General features: G+C 43.9%; 1 protein-coding gene across 6 annotated transcripts in view; it reads left to right on the forward strand.

Moving 5' to 3' along the window:
* The window catches only part of ANO6 (anoctamin 6), a 132,616-nt gene that overhangs the window by 34,881 nt on the left and 75,404 nt on the right, over positions 1 to 22,331 (forward strand). For 5 of the 6 annotated variants that reach the window (XM_050936118.1, XM_050936115.1, XM_050936113.1 and 2 more), the window contains exon 2: positions 9,326 to 9,405. The exons of the other annotated variant lie outside the window; for it this stretch is intronic. In XM_050936118.1, coding sequence (XP_050792075.1) covers positions 9,326 to 9,405 — 80 coding nt within the window. The remainder of the gene's footprint in view (positions 1 to 9,325; positions 9,406 to 22,331) is intronic. 6 annotated transcript variants of the gene reach the window in all.

Consider the following 22,331-nt stretch of genomic DNA (forward strand, 5'->3'; position numbering starts at 1 on the left):
CTCCCACCACTGGTCTTCAAGTGTGCTTGAGATCCTAGCTTAAAGCAACAAGACATGTTTACCTTCTAAAATGCCAGAACAAGGTTCTAGGCTTTAATTAATATCATTTTTCTATTTACCAAAATGTCAGGGGACTTCAGACCTAGCCTTGGGTCTCCTCTTTAGAGTGAGCAGATGCATAAAGCCCATTTCAGGCTATGCACCAATCTCTCCCCAAATACTACATGTGCTCTGTAGACTTTGAAGAAGCCAGACTCCAGTAGCTATGTACTGGCAGATATTCGCATTACCTCTTCTGTGATAGAAACAACAATTGTCAGTTCCTCATGTCTGATGTGTGAATAGCCATCCTTTGCTAGGAGATACCTTTGCCTGAGTATTTGTCCTATCCCAGGTCAAAGTAATTCATCTGTGGACCTTTGGTTTCCTCAGAATCGGGGAGAGACCACTCATAGTCATCCCATGGTCTTCTGGAGTGACGTATGATTTTTAGACAACAAGCGGCAGAATAGACTTCATTTCAGGAGCCAGATTGTATCCCTGTATCATTCTTTATCCCTTCACAGAGCTCCTGGAACAGTGCCTGTGAGATGTGGCCTTGTGAGCAAGGGGCAGTCTTCAGAAGGCTCCTTGCTTCTTTGCGCGTCAGTGGCCTGTGACCTAGAGGTGGGCTCATCTGCTTTCCTTGATGGAGACTCTTCCACTGGTGTGATCGGATGCCAACGTGAGGAGCATCCGTCCCTCTTTTAGGGAACTCAGTCACACAATTAGCACTCCTTAATAAGGAGCATCCTGAAAGAAAGCCCTAGGATTCCACTGCATTTAGACACTGCAGCTTATACCAGATGAACAGAACAGAGCCAGGACCATCTGACTCCATTCAGTAGCTGCAAATCTAGATCTGTTAACCCCTTTATTTTATTTTGTCATTTCATTCAGTTTGGACAGTTAAGTCTAATCCATTTCATATACTGCTTCTCGCGCTTAGACTGAACACTGCAGGGGAATATTTAAATTCACATAAAAACTTATTGTATTTTACTTACTAACTGTAAATGTTTATTGGGTTTTTTAATTTGTGACATTTCTATTAGGTTAGTAAGTACTTCTGTCTCCCTCCAAAACCTTAAACTGGTGAAACCCAGTTGTCTCAAAATGTATGATTATGTTTTTATTCAGTCAGTCAGTGAATTCCTCTAAATAATTATCTGTAACTCTTCCCATGTGCAGAGGGCACAAGTATAAAGCCTGTGCAGCAGGCAAATCCCTCTGAAAGACTCAGTGGGTGCTGACTGGCATATAGGCTTTGTATTGACCTTTTGCTCAGGAGTGGATTGTACCCCATGAGAGTGCAGTGTTCCATTTCTTTTTTTCCCCTGTGAGTGAAGGATTTGGACTCTGTTATTTTTAAACTGCTGTGACAACCAGTCAGTGCTCTCATTTACCAGGTACTCTCAGGAAAGTGAGAGATGACATTTATGGCAAGGTAACAATGTTTGAGGACATTGGAGAATTGAAAGTTCTGGCAGACTGGCCTTGCATTCATGATTACACAGTAGGTGTCTTACTCATTGCCGTGCCTGAGTTTTTGGGGTGTCTGACAGGGTTGAAGCAAAGAACTCAGTTTTTAAGATTGCATGCTATCAGTATTGTGCAGAGAGATCTTGATGCTCGGAGTAGTTCTGTTCTGATTGGTTTGGCTTCTCTAGATAATTGAATGGCAAAAAACTTCAGTAACACAGAGGTAAGTTATCACTTTCCCAGACTGTCTGGATATGTGGACTCTCTACTCAGACCCTATGCTACCAGCACTCCCAGCTATCTCTGTGACACCACTGATTTCCTGAGGAAACTACAATGCATTGGTGACCTTCCAGAACGTTCCCGCAGCAGCGCTTGAAGTGTGAGTGTGATCACTCACGAGCACTGGGAAAGAGCTCTCTCAGTGCTCCTGGTAATCCACCTCCACGAGGGGATTAGCTCCGAGCGCTGGGAGTGCAACTCCCAGTGCTCGGAACCTGTCTACACTAACACTTTAAAGCACTCAGACTTGCCGCTGTCAGAGGGGTGATTTTTCATCTCCCCCCCACCCCCCAAGCCAGCAAGTTAGAGCACTATAAAATGTAAATGTAGACAAGCCCTCAGGTGTAGCTGTACTGAACAGTAGAAGGATAAGCTGGAGCAGTTTGGAAGAGCTGTGATATGAGGAGGGCTGGGTCTGAGCACCACCACACCCCCCCCCCCGCCTTATCATCAACAGTGCATGTGCACCTTGAGGTTCCAGTCTACCTCATTTCAATACAGAATTGTGTAGGCTGTGTCAGTAACAGGGCACTGGGGTCTTCATGACAAGGATACTGTCAGTAGTATAGTGGAATATGACAGCAATCTGTGGATTCTGTGATGGGTAGGGGGAAGTATATGTTTAGGCGGTATCCTCTGTGCAAGTCTGAAGGGGGTATAAAAGGGTATAAAATGATGGTTAAATTTTACCAGAATGGTATTCTGCCAGGGAAGTAGGCTTAGTGTTTGAGGCTAGAAGGACAAGTGCAAGTAACACCTATCCATTGTAGTGAAAAGACAGGGAAAAAGAAATTTGTGTGTGTATTGGGGCATTGCTCAAAGAGGGCACAGTTAAAGTTATGTGGGCATTTAGCATAATTTTGTATTTCCTGGTTTTCAGGTATCTTGAGTTTTGCTGAGCTCAGTGTTTTGGAAGGGTATTAGCTATTACAGGGCAACCTTACCTCCGTTACACCCCTGGAGATTGGTTGGGTGACTCCTCGAATGTGACACACATGGGAGTGGAATGTGGGGCTTACAGGCACCCCTGGTCCTAGTCTCCCTCAGTACCCCATCACTCTGTCTAGTCCCCATCATGTGATTCTCTCAATCCATCTCCCTGCATATCCTTCTACCTCAATCACCCTCCACTCCCAGCAAGCATTTGTGTAGTATACTTCATTAAAATACATTATATTAATTTGTAGATGTTATTTATTTCAGTGCCTTCTGAATATTCTTCTGTACTGAATAACATTTCACCAAAATAAAAATCTCCCTTTGATAAAGGCAATATGCCTTTCCCCTCCCCTTCACATTTCTACCCTGAGCCAGATTTGAACATGCAGTACTTGAATTCTAAGCCCATAGCATACTCCCAGAGCCACACAGGTTGTGTAAATCCTGAGTTGTTTTCCAAATAGTTAGCCTCTCTTTCAGTGTATGCTCAGTGTAGTGCATTCAATATGTGAACAGATGCTGAAGCCTCAGGGTGCCTAAATAGAAAAGCAAACTTTTTCAAATAACATTTTAATTTGATTTCCTCTAAGAGCTGGTGGGTGCCCTGCACTCTGTTGCTGTAACCATCAAGTATTTGAGACTCTGGTGCAATGAGCCTTAGTTTGATCTCCATCTGTGAGGGGGTGGGGGGAAACACACAGCTCCACACAAATTGCCAGAATATGTCAACTTTAAGAAAAAAGCTGTTTTACTCCCCACACCCCTGTGAGGCACACCAAAATTCAAGCAAGTCTGATCAACTGTATGGATTTTAGAACAACCGAGTTTTAAACAGAAAGCTGGTCTTACCCTAAAGTATAGAAGAGCTGTCACCCTGCTATGATTTAGAAGCCTGAATAACCATTTCCCTTTTCACCAAGCAGTCAGTCAATATACAGTCATGCTGATTGTTTCCATTAAAAGGAGAAATTGATGACTCAGGTATTTATTTGTAAGTAAAGAGGATTGCATGAAAGAATGTGCACAAAATCCTGTTTCCCCAAACTCAGTAAGAATCAAACAGGTGGCAGTTTATTTGCTCTCTGTTGCAAGCCTCTTTCCAGTTAGCACTTGCCCTAAAAACTTCTCCGCTTTCTCCCAAGACTCACAGTATAAGGCCAGAAGGGACCATCGTGATCATCTAGTCTGAGCTCCAGCACATCGCAGGCAGGGGCGGCTCCAGGCCCCAGCACTCCAAGCGCGTGCTTGGGGTGGCAAGCCACGATGGGCGCTCTGCCGGCGCTGCGAGGGCGGCAGGCAGGCTGCCTTTGGCGGCTTGCCTGCGGAGGGTCTGCTGGTCCCGCAGCTTCGGTGGACCTCCCGCAGGCAAGCCGCCAAAGGCGGCCTGCCTGACGTGCTTGGAGTGGCAGAATGCCTAGAGCCACTCCTGATCGCAGGCCACAGAACCTCACCCATCCACTCCTGAATAGGTCCATAACCTCTGGTTGAGTTACTGGAATCCTCAAATCTTGATATAAAAACTTAGCTATAGAGAATTCACTGTTTGTTCTAGTTCAAACCAGCTAGTGACTTGTATCCTACACTGCAGAGGAATGCAAAAAAAAAAAAAAAGCCCAGGGTCTCTCCCAGTTTGACCTAGGGGAAGATTCCTTTCCAACCCAAATGTGATAATCAGTTAGACCCTGAGGATGTGGGCGAGACCCACTAGCCAGACACCTGGGCAAGAATTCTCTATAGTAACTCGGAGTCCTCCTCACGTAGTGTGCCATCTCCAGACACTGGCGATATTTGCTAATAGCAGTCATAGATGGTCCATATGCTAATATAGGCAGTCTCATCATACTATCCTCTATGTAAACTTATCAAGCTCAGTCATAAAACAAGTTAGGGTTTCTGCTCCCACTACTCCCCTGGCGAGGGTGTTCCAGAACTTCACTCCCCTGATGGTTAGAAACCATCTAATTTGTTGATGGCCAGTTTATATCCATTTGGTCTTGTGCCAACATTGACCCCTAACTTAAATAACTCCTCTCCCTCCTTGCTGCTTATCCCTCTCATGTTTATAGACAGCAATCAGAGCTCCCTTCAGCCTTTGTTTCATTAGGATAAATAAGCCAAGCTCCTTCAATCTGCTTCTGCTTGACAATGCACACCTCCATCAAATGATACCTAGCAAAACCCTGTTGACCAGGCTTGCATTTGGTCTGTGTTTCAGGTGGTGTCTACTGTGGTTTCAATTATCTTACTCCAACCACTTCTTCCATTTATCCTTAGTGAAGGATGGTTATTATACCCATCAGATTCAATGAGATTTCACCCATCCTCCATCATAAAATGGAAATAGTGTAATGCTACGTAAAACTGAATTATTTGATTGAAAAATAAGGCAAAGAGACTACAAAAGCAGATAAACAGCTTACAGTTAGTATCAACTAGCTACTGCATAATAGAAATTTTTAATTTTCAGTGAAACTGTAACACAAAAGCAGCCAAATGATAAAATGACATACTTTGTATTTCAGTAATATTTTACACTTCCATAGGGCCTTCCATCTCAGGCTCTGTAACAGGGTCAGCCACCACCTAGTCACTCCTTCACGAGTCCAGGGTGGCCCTGCCAGCACCCTGCCTCAGTTTACCATTAGCAACATTCAAACAACACCACACAGTCCCAAAGGTATGAAACGTAAGTCCTCTGACAGGGGCCTACTTTGGGTCTACATAAACTAAACAAAAAATAAAAAAAGACACTTCCTTCTCTCTGCTCCAGCTTTTGGTTGTCACTCAAGTTCCTCACATTCCTTAAGTCAGGAGCCCCAGGTCCTCCTCCCAGAACTGTGTTCAGTTCAGTTTATTCACAGCAGCACTCACCTACAGCTGCTTTATCCAGCCAGGTGCAATTCTCCAGGCTTCTGTCCTGCCTGGGATTCTCAGGCCCAGCCCTCCTACCTGGAGTATTAGGCTCCCACTCAAAACTCCCTTCTCCATGGACTACCCAGGAATCTGTCCCTTCATGCCTTCCCTTCTGACACCTGGCCTGAGTTAATCTCATTACCTCATTCATTACCCACCTGGGGAGGTGAACTGATCTTGTCACTTGTGAGCTGAGGCCCCATTTTCCCTTAAAGGGCCAGCTACCCTGTGACAGGCTCTCAAGGCATTTTACATACCTTGGTAAATCCAGCCTCACTATGCCTCTGAGTTAGGCAAATATCCAAATTTTACAGATGGGAAAACTAAGGCTGTGAAACTTCCCTGGGATTACATAGCAAATCTGTGCCAGAGCCAACAACAGAACCCAGGCCTCCTGATGCAGTCCTGAAGCCAAATTCTGACCTCTCCCACAGCCTGTCCACAGCAGTATATTGGCTGTAAAAGAGCCTCATAGGTGTCTTATACTGGCGTAAGAGAATGTCAAGGACACGTCCAGGGATATGGTCAGTGTATTCTGCAGTGTGGCTAATCTTGGCTGCAGAGTAACCAATAGAAAGCTGTGGGGACACTGTGAGTTAGAGCAACTCCTGGCTCTGCTCTACCTTACGCTGCAAGTTGTTTCTACCTCACAGCATCCCAGAATCTTGACAACACAAAGGTGCCATAAAGGGACTTCTGTCCCCCCCTCTTCTTGAAATGTGCCTTCCGAGTTGCATCTTTCAGGAGATGCAGCACAGAATCTGACCCCCTGGTCTTTAACTTGTAGGTCATGCTTCCTTCTAAGCTATTGTTAGGATATTTAATAAAGTAATGTATATAAATCTAGGAACTATAGTTTGAGTGAGATGTAGGATCTGTTGGAAGGAATATAATAAAGAAATGAGTATCATTGAGCAATGAACTCAAACTAGGATAAAAATGAGAAAATTAAGATGAAATTTTGTCCATGTAAAAACACAGAAAAATTACGTTGCCAAAAAGGACCATCCAAAACTAGAAGAATTGGTGGATTGGCCACTTAAAAAATCAGAACAAAGCAGGATCACAGGCCAGACAAACCTATCAGATTTCTTGTGTTCTCTTTCTGAGACTACGGCTTTGTCTGCAACAGTGGTGGGCAACCTGCGGCCCGTGGGCCACACATGGCCCATCAGGGTAATCCACTGGCAGGTCACAAGGCAGTTTGTTTACATTGACTGTCCACAGGCATGACTGTCCACAGGCACGGCTGCCCGCATCTCCCAATGGTACAAAATATCTACTCTCCACCTAGCCCCTGCCCCTTTTGCAGTATAGACAATTTCCCTTTCTCCTCCATAGGATTTTAGACATATTCCACGGACAGAGATAGACTATGCAGAGGCCTTTAACTCAGTGCAGCACTGATGTTTAGGAGTATAAGTGATGAACAGGAGCCTAATGTAGGAGATATGTAATTCACTTTTCCACACACTGGTTTGGATTGAGCCTTTACAAAAAGAATAATGATGGGCATATGTGGTAACCTTACAGTAAATGCTGAATTGTATCATTGTTATCTCATTACCTGTAATAGGATTTAGTATGCGTCTGATATTTCAACTGCACTGCTGGGCTCTTTCCTGTTTTATGTTTGCCTGTGCTGGCCAGCGTTTAAGATTTTTCTGTAATTCCCCCATCAGCTTCAGAAATGATTATTTTGAGAGCTGACCAGCTCTGATTATCCAACTGGGCCAATATTTAGGTTATGACTCAAATGTTTCTGAAGCTTAGGCTGATGGAGAATTCATGGAGTTGTTTTTGCTTTACTCCCTGGAGTAAATACCATCGCCACACTAAAGCGCTAGAAAATGATGGCTCAACATCTACTACAAAGTCTCAACCAAACTATAAGTAACTTTAACAATGTACAGCTTTGGAACCATAAACATTATTCTCCTTTGTGGTACACTGTTCGAAGTCTTTTTACATCTTGGATCAGCAAGCATTGTAGGGCCACATCCGTAGCTGACGTAAGTCAGCATAGTCAACAGAGTAATACCTGTTTACACCTCCTGAGGATTTGGGCATATATAATATAGTTTAAGTACTAGTGAGGTTGGTAAGTCTCGCCTGTTTATCTGATACTTGTTTAAATAGCCTTCTAAAAGCACCATCTAATCAAATTGCCTACTACAGTTGGCGAGGGTTGATGCTGGGCCCCAGGCCCACACTCAGTACTTCTGGGCTGGTGCCCATGCCCCAGTGACCCTTTCCATGGTGAAGGCCATCCCTTCCATTTTTAAGGCATGTAGGGCATTTCTTTTTAGAATCCGAAATGGGAATAATGTCAAATTCATATTTAAAAGCTTAGGGAAGGTCACAATCCTGATAGCTCACAATGATTCACCTTTCATAAATATCTGATAATTAGCCTGCACATTCTCCTCCTTCTCCTCTATAAAATCCTCCTCCATGTTGCATGAGGCTGCCACCTTGCAGGTGTCCACGGACAGTGGTGGGGTAGTGGTAAGGTCCCCCGCTAGAATGGCATGCAGCTGATCATAGAAGCAGCACATCTGGGGCTGTGACCGGGAGCAACTGTTTGCCTCCTTTGTCTTTTGGTAGGCTTGCCTGAGCTCCTTAATTTCTTGTGTTCTCTTTCTGAGACTACGGCTTTGTCTGCAACAGTGGTGGGCAACCTGCGGCCCGTGGGCCACACATGGCCCATCAGGGTAATCCACTGGCCCTATGTGATTTTGGCACATATATCAGCATTTCTTCTGCTGGATTGGAGTTCTGCCTGCACAGATTCTTCTCCCCATACAGTAATCAGATGCAGTGTCTCCCATTTGCTCCATGCTGGAGCTTGTTTGTGATTCTGGGAGTGCATGGCCACCTGTTCTGCTGAGCTCTCCATGCTGACCAAACAGGAAATGAAATTAAAAAGTTCCTGTTTTTTTTTCTGTGTACCTGGCTAGTGCATCAGAGTGGAAAGTGCTGTCCAGAGCAGTCACATTGGTGCACTCTGGGATAGCTCCTGGAGGCCAATACCATCGATTTGCACAGCGCTGCATCTACAGTACCCCAAATTCAACCCAGGAAGGTGGACTTTAGCGCTATTCTCCTCGTCAGGGAGGAGTACAGCAGTTGATTTTAAGAGCCCTGTAGGTGGTTGGAATGGGGTTGGTTGTGTAGCCGCATTCCTTATAAAATCAACCTAACACAGCTAAATTCAACCTAACCTCGTAGTGTAGACCAGGCCTAAGTTGGAAAATACCCCTTTGGCTTTTTAGTTATATTACGTGAACAGGGCTCCTTGCAGAGTAAGGTACTATTTAGCATGTGAGTAAAGGTGGTGGAATCTAGACTTAATGATAACCTTTCTTCCACTATGAATAGTGAGGTGCTAATAGAAAGTCTTCTACTCCAAATAAAAATTAAGGGTGTTACACTAGCAAAACTGAATAAAGAATAACTCCATAGACAAAATCAATCTAAAGGAGTCAAGAGTCACCCCAACTGTATGTTGATTGATCAAGCTTGACTGTATTTGAAAGTGTGGAAGGACAAAATTAAGCAAAGCCTGAAAATGTGAAGTGCAGTAAAGCACTTTGTCACCAAGCCACTTATTTAAAAGCTACAAAAAATGCATTACAATATGTTATACTTCTGTTTGTTTATTTTTTAGTCTTGGAAGAAATGGCACAGACTATTGTTCCCAGCTATGGAACAACGCCAGACCAGCAAAAGCTTCATACTTCAGAGTGGGTGAGTACTCTTTCACTTTAAGTTTACCTTTGGATTTCCAATGAAATTAAAGTGTTTTGTAGAATTTAAGGGTAGGCTTCCAGAAGAGTGGCTTTCCTTTTGCAGTTGCAGTTAGTGTCTGCAGCTCAGATTCATGCATGAGTCTGAATAGCTGCATCTCTAACAAGACTGTGGCCACAATTCATGTAAGTTGGAGTTGCAGCTACTCAGATTTGCACTGACACTTCACTTTAGGGTGAAAAATGTGATCTCAGATTACACACATAAATATGGAGGTCAGGCCTCAAACCGGTTTGAAAACATATCTCTGTGTGCTGCCTCTGCCCCCTGTACCATCCTCACAGCTCCTATTGGCTGGAAACCGGCCAATGGCAGCTGTGGGAGTGGTGCTTGTGGGCCCAGGCAGTGCAAGGAGACCCACTGCCCCCCAAGGGGTGCGCAGAGATGTGCCAGCAGCACCCAGCGACAGCCGCTTCTGGGAGCGGCATGGTAAGCACGTCCCAGACAGAGCCTACACCTTGCACCCCCTCCCGCACCCCAACCCCCTGCCCCAGGTCATAATCTCCTCCTGCATCCAAACTCCCTCCCAGACTCTGCATCCCCTTCTGCACCCCAACCCCCTGCCCCAGCCCATAGCCCCCTCCTGCATCCAAACTCCCTCCCAGACCCCGCACCCCCTCCATTAATGTAGTAGAAATGTGCAGCCCATGATGACTTATTGCCCACCCCTGCTCTAGTAGCTCAAGTGGTAGAAGTCTGTGCTGTGGATGTAAAAGTCCAACCTCTGATGATGACCCAAGTTGGGGGTCAATATGGTTCCTTTTCTCTTATTGAAAAAAAAGGGAAGTGACATCCAAAAACTTTTTATTAAAAATTGTTAAGATTGCAAAGTCAACCACTCAGGTTAGAAAATGCCAGAAATAAGGCTGCCTGTGTTTGTATATGCATTATGATAAAGTCTAATTACATGATCCTACACTATTTTTTTCCACAAGACCCCTACCCTATTCAATACAAAGGTTGGACAGTGCTCTAGGAATGAATCAAGGTTGTGTAGAGACCAAACCTATTATGTGTAGGACTCCTCCTCCGTTGTTTAGGAAAATTGGAAGGTGTGTAGTGAATGAGGCAAGGTGCTTGAAGAAGAGAAAGGATGGTCTTATGATCAGGGAACCTGAATGCTGCCTTGGAGAACTAGATTCTGCCCCTGCCTCTGCCACAGAGTTCCTGTGTGATATAGGGCAAGTCATTTAAACCAAGCTTTTCAAAGGTGACCACTGCTGGTGTGTTCCCTATTTTATGGATGTATCAGGCAAGACAAGGGCCAGATTTGCAGAAGTGCTGAGCATTCACAACTGCAAGTGAAGTAGATTCGAGCTATGCTTTGAACAAATAAAGGGCTGTAAAAAATGTTAAGTTCTCTGGAAAAAAATGAGGCCCGTGTTATCTCAAGTTGGGCAGCCAGAATTAGTAGACACTTGTCAATTTTGGCTTGATCTTGGTGTGCCTCATTCCCATGCACCCATCCCAGTCTATAAAATGGAGATAATGCCACTTTATCTTAGAGGGGTATTGTGAAGATAAATTCACGAATGTTCGTGAAGTACCCAAATACCATAGAAACACACAGGAGGAAAATAATACTGTGTTCACTACACGGTTTGGATGGTGTGCAATAAATAAAGCCTGGGGCCAGACGTTGAATGAGGAGGATAAAAAATAAGTCAATAACTACCTATTCATTGAATGAGGCAGAGATCCTGTGGGGGGGGAAATAGTAACTGGTCATGGAATTAAAGCCTGTCACAGGGATAGGCAACCTATGGCACGCGTGCCTTAGGCAGCACGCGAGCTGATTTTCAGTGGCACTCACACTGCCCAGATCCTGGCCACCGGTCCGGGGGGCTCTGCATTTTAATTTAATTTTATATGAAGCTTCTTAAATATTTTAAAAACCTTATTTACTTTACATACAACAATACTTTAGTTATATATTATAGACTTACAGAAAGAGACCTTCTAAAAACATTAAAATGTATGACTGGCACATGGAACCTTAAATTAGAGTGAATAAATGAAGACTCGACACACCACCTCTGAAAGGCTGCCGACCCCTGGCCTATCGTAATGCATACACACAGAGGGGCCAAATGAAGGTTGCACAGGCAGTCTTAATGGAAGTATTTTCCAACTCGAATGCTTGACTTCACAACCTTAACTGTCTTTAATGTAGTCTGTTTTGGATGTAATAGTAGCCATAATATAGACTCATAGAAATGCAGGACTGGAAGGAACCTCAAACAGTTGTCAAGTCCAGCCCTCCTGTGCTGTGGCAGGACCAAGTAAATCTAGACCATCCCTGATAGGTGTTTGTCCAACCTGTTTTTTAAAACCTCAATGATGGGGATTCCATAGCCTCCCTTGGGAGCCTGTTCCAGAGTTTAACTACCCTTATATAGTTACAAAGTTTTTCCTAATATCTAATGTATATCTCCCTTGCTGCAGATTAAATCCATTACTTCTTGTCCTACCTTCAGTGGACACAGAGAACAATTGATCACTGTCCTTGTTATAACAGCCCTTAACATTTTTGAAGCTTGTTTTCAGGTCTCCCCTCAGTCTTTTCTTCCCAAGACTAAATATTCCTAGTTTTTTTAACCTTTCCTGATTGGTCAGGTTTTCTAAACCTTTTATCATTTTTGTTGCTGTCCTCTGGACTGTCTTCAGTTTGTCCACATCTTTCCTAAGGTGTGGTGCCCACAGGAGCATGCACAGGAATAAAAATTTGGCTGCTTTTGGCTCTCCCCCCTTCTCCTGTGGCCCCGGAAGAGTTCTGTGCCTGCTCTGATTGCTTGCCCCTCCCTTGCACACACCTCTGGGTACCCGGAATTGGACACAGTACTCCATCTGAGGCCTCACCAGGGCCAAGTAGCGTGGGATTATATCTCCCATGTCTTACATACAACATGTCTTACATACCCCAGAATGGTATTAGCCTTTTTCACAGCTGCATCACACTGTCAGCTCATATGCAATTTGCAATTCACTGTAACCCCAGAACCTTTTCTGCAGTACTACTACCTACTCAGTTATTCCCCATTTTGTAGCTATGTGTCTGAAATTTCTTTACTAAGCAAAGTACTTTGCACTTGTCTTTACTGAATTTCATCTCATTGAATTCAGAACAATTCTCCAATTTGTCAAGGTTGTAATCTGTAAGAGAGTTAAGTTCAACAACTTCATGGGAGGAATCATCCCAAAAACTCTAACTAGTAAATTAGCATACCCGTTCAGATCATACCTTTCAGCCTGAGGGTACATCTACACTGTAGGCTGCCGAAAGAAGCGTGTCAAGTATATACGTGGGTAGCTCCCCTAGCCCAGTATAAATAGTGTAAACTGTGAGGCAAGTAAAGACATGCCTGAAGGGTGTGTGTATGTGCCCGAGTACATAACCCTGGACAGCTCTTTCCCTGCCCAAGCAGTGCTTCCCTGTCTACACTGCTTCTTTTAGCAATGTAGGGTATGTCTACATCTACAATTTTGCAGCGCTGGTTGTTACAGCGGTATTAGTACAGCTGTATAGGGCCAGCGCTGCAGAGTGGCCACACTTACAGCAACCAGCGCTGCAAGTGGTGTTAGATGTGGCCACACTGCAGCGCTGTTGGGCGGCTTCAAGGGGGGTTCGGAGACCAGCTTCCCCGCGGTTTGCTCTCGCGTTCCCTGAACCCCCCTGCAAACCGCAGGGAAGGAGACCTGCTTGCTCGGGGTTCGGGGAACGCGAGAGCAAACCGGGGAAGGAGACCAGCTTAGCCGCGGTTTGCTCTCGCGTTCCCCGAACCCCCCTGCAAACCGCAGGGAAGGAGACCTGCTTGCTCGGGGTTCGGGGAACGCGAGAGCAAACCGCAGGGAAGGAGACCTGCTTGCACCGGGGTTCGGGGAACGCGAGAGCAAACCGGGGAAGGAGACCAGCTTAGCCGTGGTTTGCTCTCGCGTTCCCCGAACCCCCCTGCAAACCGCAGGGAAGGAGACCTGCTTGCTCGGGGTTCGGGGAACGCGAGAGCAAACCGGGGAAGGAGACCAGCTTCGCCGCGGTTTGCTCTCTTAACAAATTTCTTCTGTCAGTTGCAAAAGTTACATGAAAAATATAACATGAAATCAGCTGGATGTCTAACCTAAGTTAGCACAAGCAGCAAAGAATCCTGTGGCACCTTATAGACTAACAGACGTTTTAGAGCATGAGCTTTCGTGCGTGAATACCCACTTCGTTGGATGCATGTTAGCACAGTGCAGTCAAATGACTTTAACATCATCATATGTCAGCAGTTACCATCAGATTTCTTAAGTCAAGGGGGTACGAATGACTCCTGGTATATTTCTCTGTTCCAGCTGGTGCAAAAGCTTTAGTTTTAGTACTGAGCTTCATTCAGTAAATAGAAGGGAAGCAGCTTTCTCCTTTTACATGTTGGCTACTGAAACCATATAGGAAAGTTTTCCTTTTGACTGATGCTTGCTAATCTCATTGTTGCTAAAAACAGAACTAAAACTTACCTCTGTTTTAGCACTTCGTTACACTGGAGTGAGGGCAGGGCCTGCAGCAGAGCCAGGGGTTGAGCGGTGAGCAGCACCCCCCGGCACACTGGAAAGTTGGCACCTGTGGCTCCAGCCCCGGAGTCGGTGCCTATACAAGGAGCCGCGTATTAACTTCTGAAGAGCTGCATAGTGTTCTGGAGCCTTAGGTTGGCCACCCCTGCTCCAGGTGGTCTCGGTGCCACTAGATGGGACAGAACAGCACACCCAGAATGTGTGTGGGATGTACCTGCACCACCACTTGCAGCACTAGCAGCATTCATCTTGTCATGGGAGATACAAAACATATCTCGGAAAACATCCCCGGTAAATGGTGAATGCTTTGTCATGCACAGGCCTCTGGTTGGTTGAACACCCAACAGGTCACTTGTTCAAGCACAGACTTGTGAAAGATTTGTACTACAGCTTTAGCAGTGCAAGTTCTGTAGTCTTACAACATCTTTTCCAAAATCTGCCCCTTCCCCATCACTATGTTAATGCATGCTAGGGACTTTTTAATGTGAGCCAGCAGGGTTTACACAGGCCAGTCAGCAAGCACATGTTGGAGTACTTTAGAAATCACATCCCTGTAGTGCACATTGCCGCGCCATGTAGACCAGCCTTACAGCAACTTCCTGCAGTCCAGCCTGCCCAACTCTTAGTTTGCATCCCTTCAGCCTTTCTAAAATGCTGCTTTCCCTCCTGCTGTTCTGACCATCTCATGCGCTTTGTGACTTTTAGGTCAAGGGACAGTGGAGATTTTGGGAATATTCCAGAGTAAAGTGCTACTCAATGCAAGAGTGGTAGAACTAGGGGCCTACATGGTTATTATGTCAAGTGCCAGCAATGAGTCTGGCTCTGTGTAATTCACACAACGAAGAAAATCTCTGGCCTGAAGAGGTCCCAAGCCATATGGAAATTATTTTGTTTTAGTCTTTCTGAGTTCCTTTCAGAGAGAGTCTCTCTCCCTCTGCCCAAGTTGAATAGTTAAGCTCAGGGCATGATAGAAGGATAACTTGTTTCCAGACTAACTGCTGACATCTGGGGACCAGAACTTAATTCCATGTCAGGCTGATGGCATCTGGCAACAAAAGGAAATTCAGCAAAGCACTATAGTTCTTTTGATTTTTAATAGAACTGTCTGAGTCATAATATGGATCGTGAGCTTGGCACTTGAATGTCAATGAAAAAGCAGCCTACACTAGTGCAAAGGAGCTTCTGTGATGTTGTGTTATGGTTATGTTATTCTATGTGTAAGGGAAAATTAATTTAAAGATAAAGCAAAACAATGGGTCAGATTCTCAGGTGGTGTAAAACGACACAGTCCTGTTGACTTCACTAGTGCTTTAGGGATTAGGGTGACCAGATAGCAATATGAAAAATCAGGATACTTTTTTGGGAGGGTGCAGGGAGCATAGTTGCCTATATAAGACAAAGCCCCTAATATCAGGACATCGAGTCTCTCTAACAGGGATTTACATCAGCTGCAGATACGGCCCAATATATATAACATGATGTCCAAGGCAGGCACATTTTTACTACAATGGTGAATTACTGAAGAGCAATTAATCTTGTGAAAGGCGTCTTCCATAAGTTCAAAAATACTGTGATCTTAGGTTTTCTGCCATGAAAATGCCAGTTGGACAAGTCACTCTTGCAGAGGGTCTTGTCACTTAGATTATCTAGGTGTCAGAGTAGCAGCCGTGTTAGTCTGTATCCGCAAAAAGAACAGGAGTACATGTGGCACCTTAGAGACTAACAAATTTATTTATTAGTCTCTAAGATGCCACAAGTACTCCTGTTAGATTATCTACTGACCTTAAAATGTTGTGCTTGTTCATGGTGTAGTAAAAGATAAATAAACAAGAATCTTGGCTTTTACTAGTTCACGCATTTTTCTTCATTCTCATCCTTTTACTGATCTTTCTTGCCTCCACCCACAGACCATTTGAGTGTCCTGAGATACTGCTGTAAATGTAGACACATTTCACGCTGGCTAATGCCACGTGGCTTTGTTTCCATGAAACTGCAGCATAGACATAAGCTGTTGCTGAAGAATGCTCACTGCTAGAATGTTACCCTTTCGTCTTCTGCTGGAGAAGTCTCATGCAGTGAGGTTTCACATATGTATGACATATGTATGATAAAAGTTCAAATAGCATTCTGTGCCAGAGAGGCACAGCGATCTAGAGCACAGGACCGAGAGTCAGGATGTCCTCAGTTCCACTACAGATTCTCACTGATTCGCCACGTGGCCTTGGTCCAGTCACTGCCAGCCAAGTTATCCCAGACCTTACTTAGCTGTTCAGGATAAAATCCCCTTTATTTCCCTGTTCAGATTGTAGCTTTGTCCTGACGATGAGAGAGCAAGGGCTACTCGCCTGATACTCGCTCATATTAGCAAATAGATGGGAAGGAAGTGGAGAGAAATGGGGAGAGGGCACAGCCCTGCCTCAATGCCCCTTAATTCACTTACCATAGTAGCTAGTTAGGCTCACGGGGACAGCAATTTACTAAATACAGAACCAGGAAAAGAAAGAGGACTGTCACTCTGAGTCACAGTTTCTTCCTTTGTCTGGCTTCTAGGGCATAGACGTTACACACCACTCTTTATTCAGGGCAATAGTTATTACAGGGTCTAATTTCCAAAAGCACCTCAGTGACTTAAGTGTCTAAATCACTTTTGAAAATGGAACATAAGTTCCTAAATTATTTCGGTGTATTTGAAACATTTACCCACAATCTAGCCCGTCTCCTCTCATTCGGATTCCTTATGTATAAAATTAGGATAACTGGTACCTACCTCGCAAGGGTGTTGTGGTGATTGATTGATTGATTGGAGTGTACTGTGTAGTGCTTTGAGTCTTCAAAAACATGACATAATATGTGCTAAATGTAATTATTCACCGGGTAAATGTATTGTTTCATATTGTTTAACATTATTGATCAATATCAGTCTGCTATATATTAGGGCATTATAATGTCAGACTGGAAGAGCGGTATCTGCATCACTACTTAAAATGCTGATTAAACTGTGGCTGTGAAAATTGGACCCATGATTATTTCTTCCCGAACAAAGGGCTATCAGATACAAAGGGTTTCTCTATAATGTTTGGGCTATATTAAGCCATTGATGTTTAAGCAGAACTCATTAAATTTGCAGCCCAGTTCAGCTAATTTTAATAATAAATTTAAATTCTTCCAGAGTATTTCCTGGAGCCCCCCCCCACACTCCCTCCACTCACATTTAATCCCTGATAACAGCATTTTGAAGCATCATTTTAACAGTTTTAAACCTGAAAATGAAAAGTAAGAGAGTATAATAATGTAACATTATAGTTGAATAGATGAAATAACATTTCTGTTGGAATCTTATTTTTTGTTAATTTAGCTGCATTACACAGATATGCTATTTTCTATTTCTCTCTTTTTTCAATTAAATGTGTTGCTTAATCTATTACTGTACATTACAAAAGCTGTGCAATGAAATATATGGGATGTACAACGCAATTGAGTTAGTGTGACTATTGGAACCTGAGTTTCTGCATTTTCCGACTTTAAACATTTTAACTTTGTAGCACTTACTATTACATTAATGTAAATTTTTGTATTTCATAATTTTGATTTTACAACAAAATGATAAATACCCATGTTTAATCTGTTATTTTACTTTAATGCTTTATAAAGTGTGTAATGTGGGGAAAACTGGACACTATTTACAGTAGCAAAAAACAAAAGTTAAACAAAGGCTTCCTGGTGGGCTTACATTTGAAAAATGGGCTTCCAGCTATATTTTCACAACTGTGAACCCTTTGTGGACCTGGATTCATGAAGTTGCAATAAAATTGCTTAATCTTTCAGCTACATAAAAGGTGATACATATGCATGCTAGTGAAACGTAGGACACTGGGGAATGTTTTACCAGCCTCTGCATGCTTATAGTGTTATTGCCCCTATATACTGTTACGCTCAAAAAAACCTCCACATTATTAAAAGAAAATTAGGTTGCAAAGTCAAGCACTCAAAAGTTAGGAAATACCAGATTTAAGGTTTCCCATGCAATCTTCAATTGACCCCTTTATATGTTTGTCCTGCATACTGAATGAGGCATGTGACCTGTGGAAAAAGTAGTATGTGATCATTAGGGCCAGTGTTTTCTGGAAATTGCTGCTATTGCCACAATTTTTTCCAAAATGACTCTTCAATTCTGGAATTGCCAATCAAAGGAGGGGTGGGGATGCGCCCCCCCCACTCCACCAATTTCCGGCTGGAGACACCTGACTCATCCCCAGGGCACAGGGCAGAAGCTGGTGGCTGGCTACTGTTGAGGCTCGTCGCCAACTTCTCCCATTCTTACACAGGCCTGTGCTTGGAAAAACCTCTGTGGAGCTTCTCCTGGGCGGGCAGGGCACTTGGCAGTGGGGCCGGGCTCCCTCACCATGCTGCAGAGCGGATGGCCCTTGCACCTACTCTTGGCAGCGTTCACAGTTCCTCTCCCCTGCTCCCCTTCCTTGCACACAGCTGGCTCCTCCCCTCTTCCCCCACCACACAGCTGGCTTTAGGCTGTCAGTGCCCAAGATCTGTCTCTCCTCTCCCCTACACAGCTGGCTCCTGCCCCCTCACCCCATCACACAGCTGGCCTGGCTCTAGCCCTCAGTGCCCAGCATCTGTCCTCCACCTCTCTCCAGTGCAGCTGTCTCCTATCCCCTTCCCCAGTGCAGTTTCCTGCTGTAAAGGATTACGTATTGCTCAGGTTTGTCGATATGTGTATTTTTTGTATCACTATAATTCATATCTGAAATTTCCAAAATATACAGCTTGAAAAATCTGAAGTTACTCTGTTTTCATTGCTGGAAAACACTGGCCTCAGTGATCATGTAATTAAAGTCTGCCTCATAATGCATGCCCATGAGGGGGGCCAAATTAAGGTGGCATGGGAAACCTTAAATCTGTCATTTCCTAATTTTTTAGCAGGACTGGCTCTAGGCATCAGCAAACCAAGCACATGCTTGGGGCGGCACAATTTCAGGGGCGGCATTCTGGCTACCTTTCGCAGCTTTGGGTTTTTTTGTTTTTTTTTTTGCTTGGGGTGGCAAAAAACCTAGAGCCGGCCCTACTTTTGAGAGCTTAACTTTGCGACCTAAATGACTTTATTTTAACATTGGATTTTTAATGTAATTTCCTATTAAAGCAAACAAAAATTTTGTTATGTGCAACCGTAACAATCCCCCCCCCTTCCCCCGTTATTCATCATCGTAAAAGTCTGAACGCTGTACATTCAGCATTGCAACTTTTACCATTTGAGCTACAGGACCAAACCAGCCAGCAGTTTGAAAAAAGTTTTTTGCCCAGGGGAGGGCATAGTCTGCTGGACCATGTATTGGGTCCAACGGGGAGAAAGAAGGGAATGATTGGCAGAAATCTGGCCTGGCTTTCTTCCCTTTCCCCCACTCCCACTGCAACAGCTGCTACAACAGCTCTCTTCAGTTGTATTTTCAGTATTGTATCTGCTGCTACTTCAGTGGGAGTGAATGCCCAGATCTTTAGAATGTTCATGTTCAGATATTTTGAAATACTGCCAGAATTTTCCTGAGGAACGCAAGTGAGAAGAGGGAAATAGTAATTTTCAACAGTTTAAATCTCAAGAAAACCTAAACAGAATTTCATGGGACAAAGAAAAGGCTCTTCTCTAACCTGAAGTCTTTCTGCTGAATGTCTGAGGCCTTCTGCAAACAATAGAGGCGTTAGAATTTCTCTTTAAAAAATTACAAGAATCCTTTTATAATAGAAGATGTTTGGCTACCTAAATATATGGGTCACTTCTATCTTCCCCTTTCTATTATAGACTTAGATACATGAGAGTCTATTGTAATTATGAGCATAGAGATTGGCCCACTTAGTATTTATTGTCTTTATCTCTTAAGTAACAGGAATGTTATACATTCTTTTTAGTATGATTGTTATATTTCGAACACCTGGCTGCTGACTTGATTTTAGTCATTTGACTCTTTCCCAAGTTCATATTGTTTCGTTTTTTAAAATGCAAATGATAGTATAGTTGTCAAGGTAGAATCAGTATGATAAAAATACAAATCCAATGCCTAACATCACTCCACTGTTTATTTTAATTCCAAGAAATGTAATAAGTTGTAAAAGTATGATCAGGTTCTGCTTCAGGAGAAGAGAGGGTGCTAATTAATAAACAAAACATAACTATTTTACAGTAATTTGATATTTTAACTCCACACTAAAATGTAGATACCATGCAGCTAAGCCCAATTGCAAGACATTTAAAACTAGTCTGGAGATTGCACTAGCAGTGCTGCATTTTATATTTAAAACTACTGCTGTTGCAGACAATCCTTGAATGGCCAAGTGGGATGATCTAATAGGTCGCTTTCAGCTCTAACTCCTATAATTCTAAGAAATGAGAACTGCTGATTGATTTGGTTCAAACAGATACTCTGTGTCATTGCAATAAGCTAAAGATGCTGGATGTCAAGAAGTTTTAAACATGAATTATCCCAAACCTTTAAAGCCTGGAGTAATTTATAACACTTGTATCTAAACTCGTTAGTAATAATAAGTAACATTACCATTCAAACAACAGTGAGTAAAGCCATTCCAGATACCTTTGTACCCCTGTTTGTTGTTTAGAGATACACCTTTACCTCGATATAACGCGACCCGATATAACACGAATTTGGATATAACGCGGTAAAGGAGCGCTCCGGGGGGCAGGGCTGCGCCTAGTGGATCAAAGCAAGTTGGATATAACGCGGTTTCACCTATAATGCGGTAAGATTTTTTGGCTCCCGAGGACAGCGTTATATCGAGGTAGAGGTGTATTTATTTTGCTTAAGGAGGAAGAATATAACCTTATCTTGCCTCATACAAGTCGTTACTTTGATATCAGGGTCAATATAGGAAAGGCAGGGAAAGAAGTTCTTGTTTTCAGCAGTTTTGCAAACCTTTAGGAATACATGTCTTCTCTCATACAACTTTGGAAATAAGATCCTAAACTGGCATAAGTTAACATAGTTCCATTGACTTCAGTGGAGCTATATCAGTTTACAGCAGCTGAGGATCTGGCCCAATGTCATGAACATCTTCCAGTTTAACCTAAGCCATACAGACACCCACTTCTTCAAACTGGGTGAGAATTCTAATGACATTAAGGTTTAGTTGTTAACAAAATGGACGTGAGGATGAGCATTATTAAGGATACAATTTAATCATGGAGATCACGGATTTCGTGACTATGGGTATGTCTACACTACAGGATTATTCCGATTTTACATAAACCAGTTTTGTAAAACAGATTGTATAAAGTCGAGTGCATGCGGCCACACTAAGCACATTAATTCGGCGGTGTGTGTCCATGGTCCAAGGCTAGCGTCGATTTCTAGAGGGTTGCACTGTGGGTAGCTATTCTGTAGCTATCCCATAGTTCCTGCAGTCTCCCCCGCCCCTTAGAATTCTGGGTTGAGAGCCCAGTGCCTGATGGGGCAAAAATAATTGTCATGGGTGGTTCTGGGTAAATGTTGTCAGTCATTCCTTCCTGCTGGAAAGCAACGGCAGACAATCATTTCGCGCCCTTTTTCCCTGGATTGTCCTGGCAGATGCCATAGCACGGCAACCATGGAGCCCGTTCAGCTTTTTTTTACTGTCACCGTATGTATACTGGATGCCGCTGACAGAGGCAGTACTGCAGCGCTACACAGCAGCATTCATTTGCCTTTGCGTGACAGCAGAGACGGTTATCAGTCGTTCTGTACCGTCTGCTGCACCATTGTAAATTGGCAATGAGATGACGGTTATCTATTGTTCTGTACCGTCTGCTGCTGTCATGGGTGCCCCTGGCTGAGGTTGGCCGGGGGCACAAAGACAAAAATGGGAATGACCCCCCAGGTCATTCCTTCCTTTATGGTATCTAAAAATAGAGTCAATCCTGCCTAGAATATGGGGCAAGTGTACTAGAGAACCAGTGTATCAGAGAACCAGAGAGCATAGCTGCTCCGTGTCAGATCCCACAGAAATGATGAGCTGCATGGCATTCTAGGGGGTGTCCCTGCAGCAACCCCACCCGTTGCTTCCCTCCTCCCCAAACCTTCCTGGGCTACCGAGGCAGTGTCCTCCCCATTTGTGTGATGAAGTAATAAAGAATGCAGGAATAAGAAACGCTGACTTGTTACTGAGATAAAATGGGAGGGAGGCAGCCTCCAGCTGCTATGATAGTCCAGGCAGGACATTAAGCGGTGCAGGGGAGAGGAGCCCAGCATCCCGCTGCTGTGGTAGTCCAGGCAGTACAGAATCTTTTCTTTACACGTGAAAGGGAGGGGACTGATGGAGCTCAG

The sequence above is a fragment of the Gopherus flavomarginatus genome, chromosome 1, assembly GCF_025201925.1.
Source record: "Gopherus flavomarginatus isolate rGopFla2 chromosome 1, rGopFla2.mat.asm, whole genome shotgun sequence".
Lineage (NCBI taxonomy): Eukaryota > Metazoa > Chordata > Testudines > Testudinidae > Gopherus > Gopherus flavomarginatus.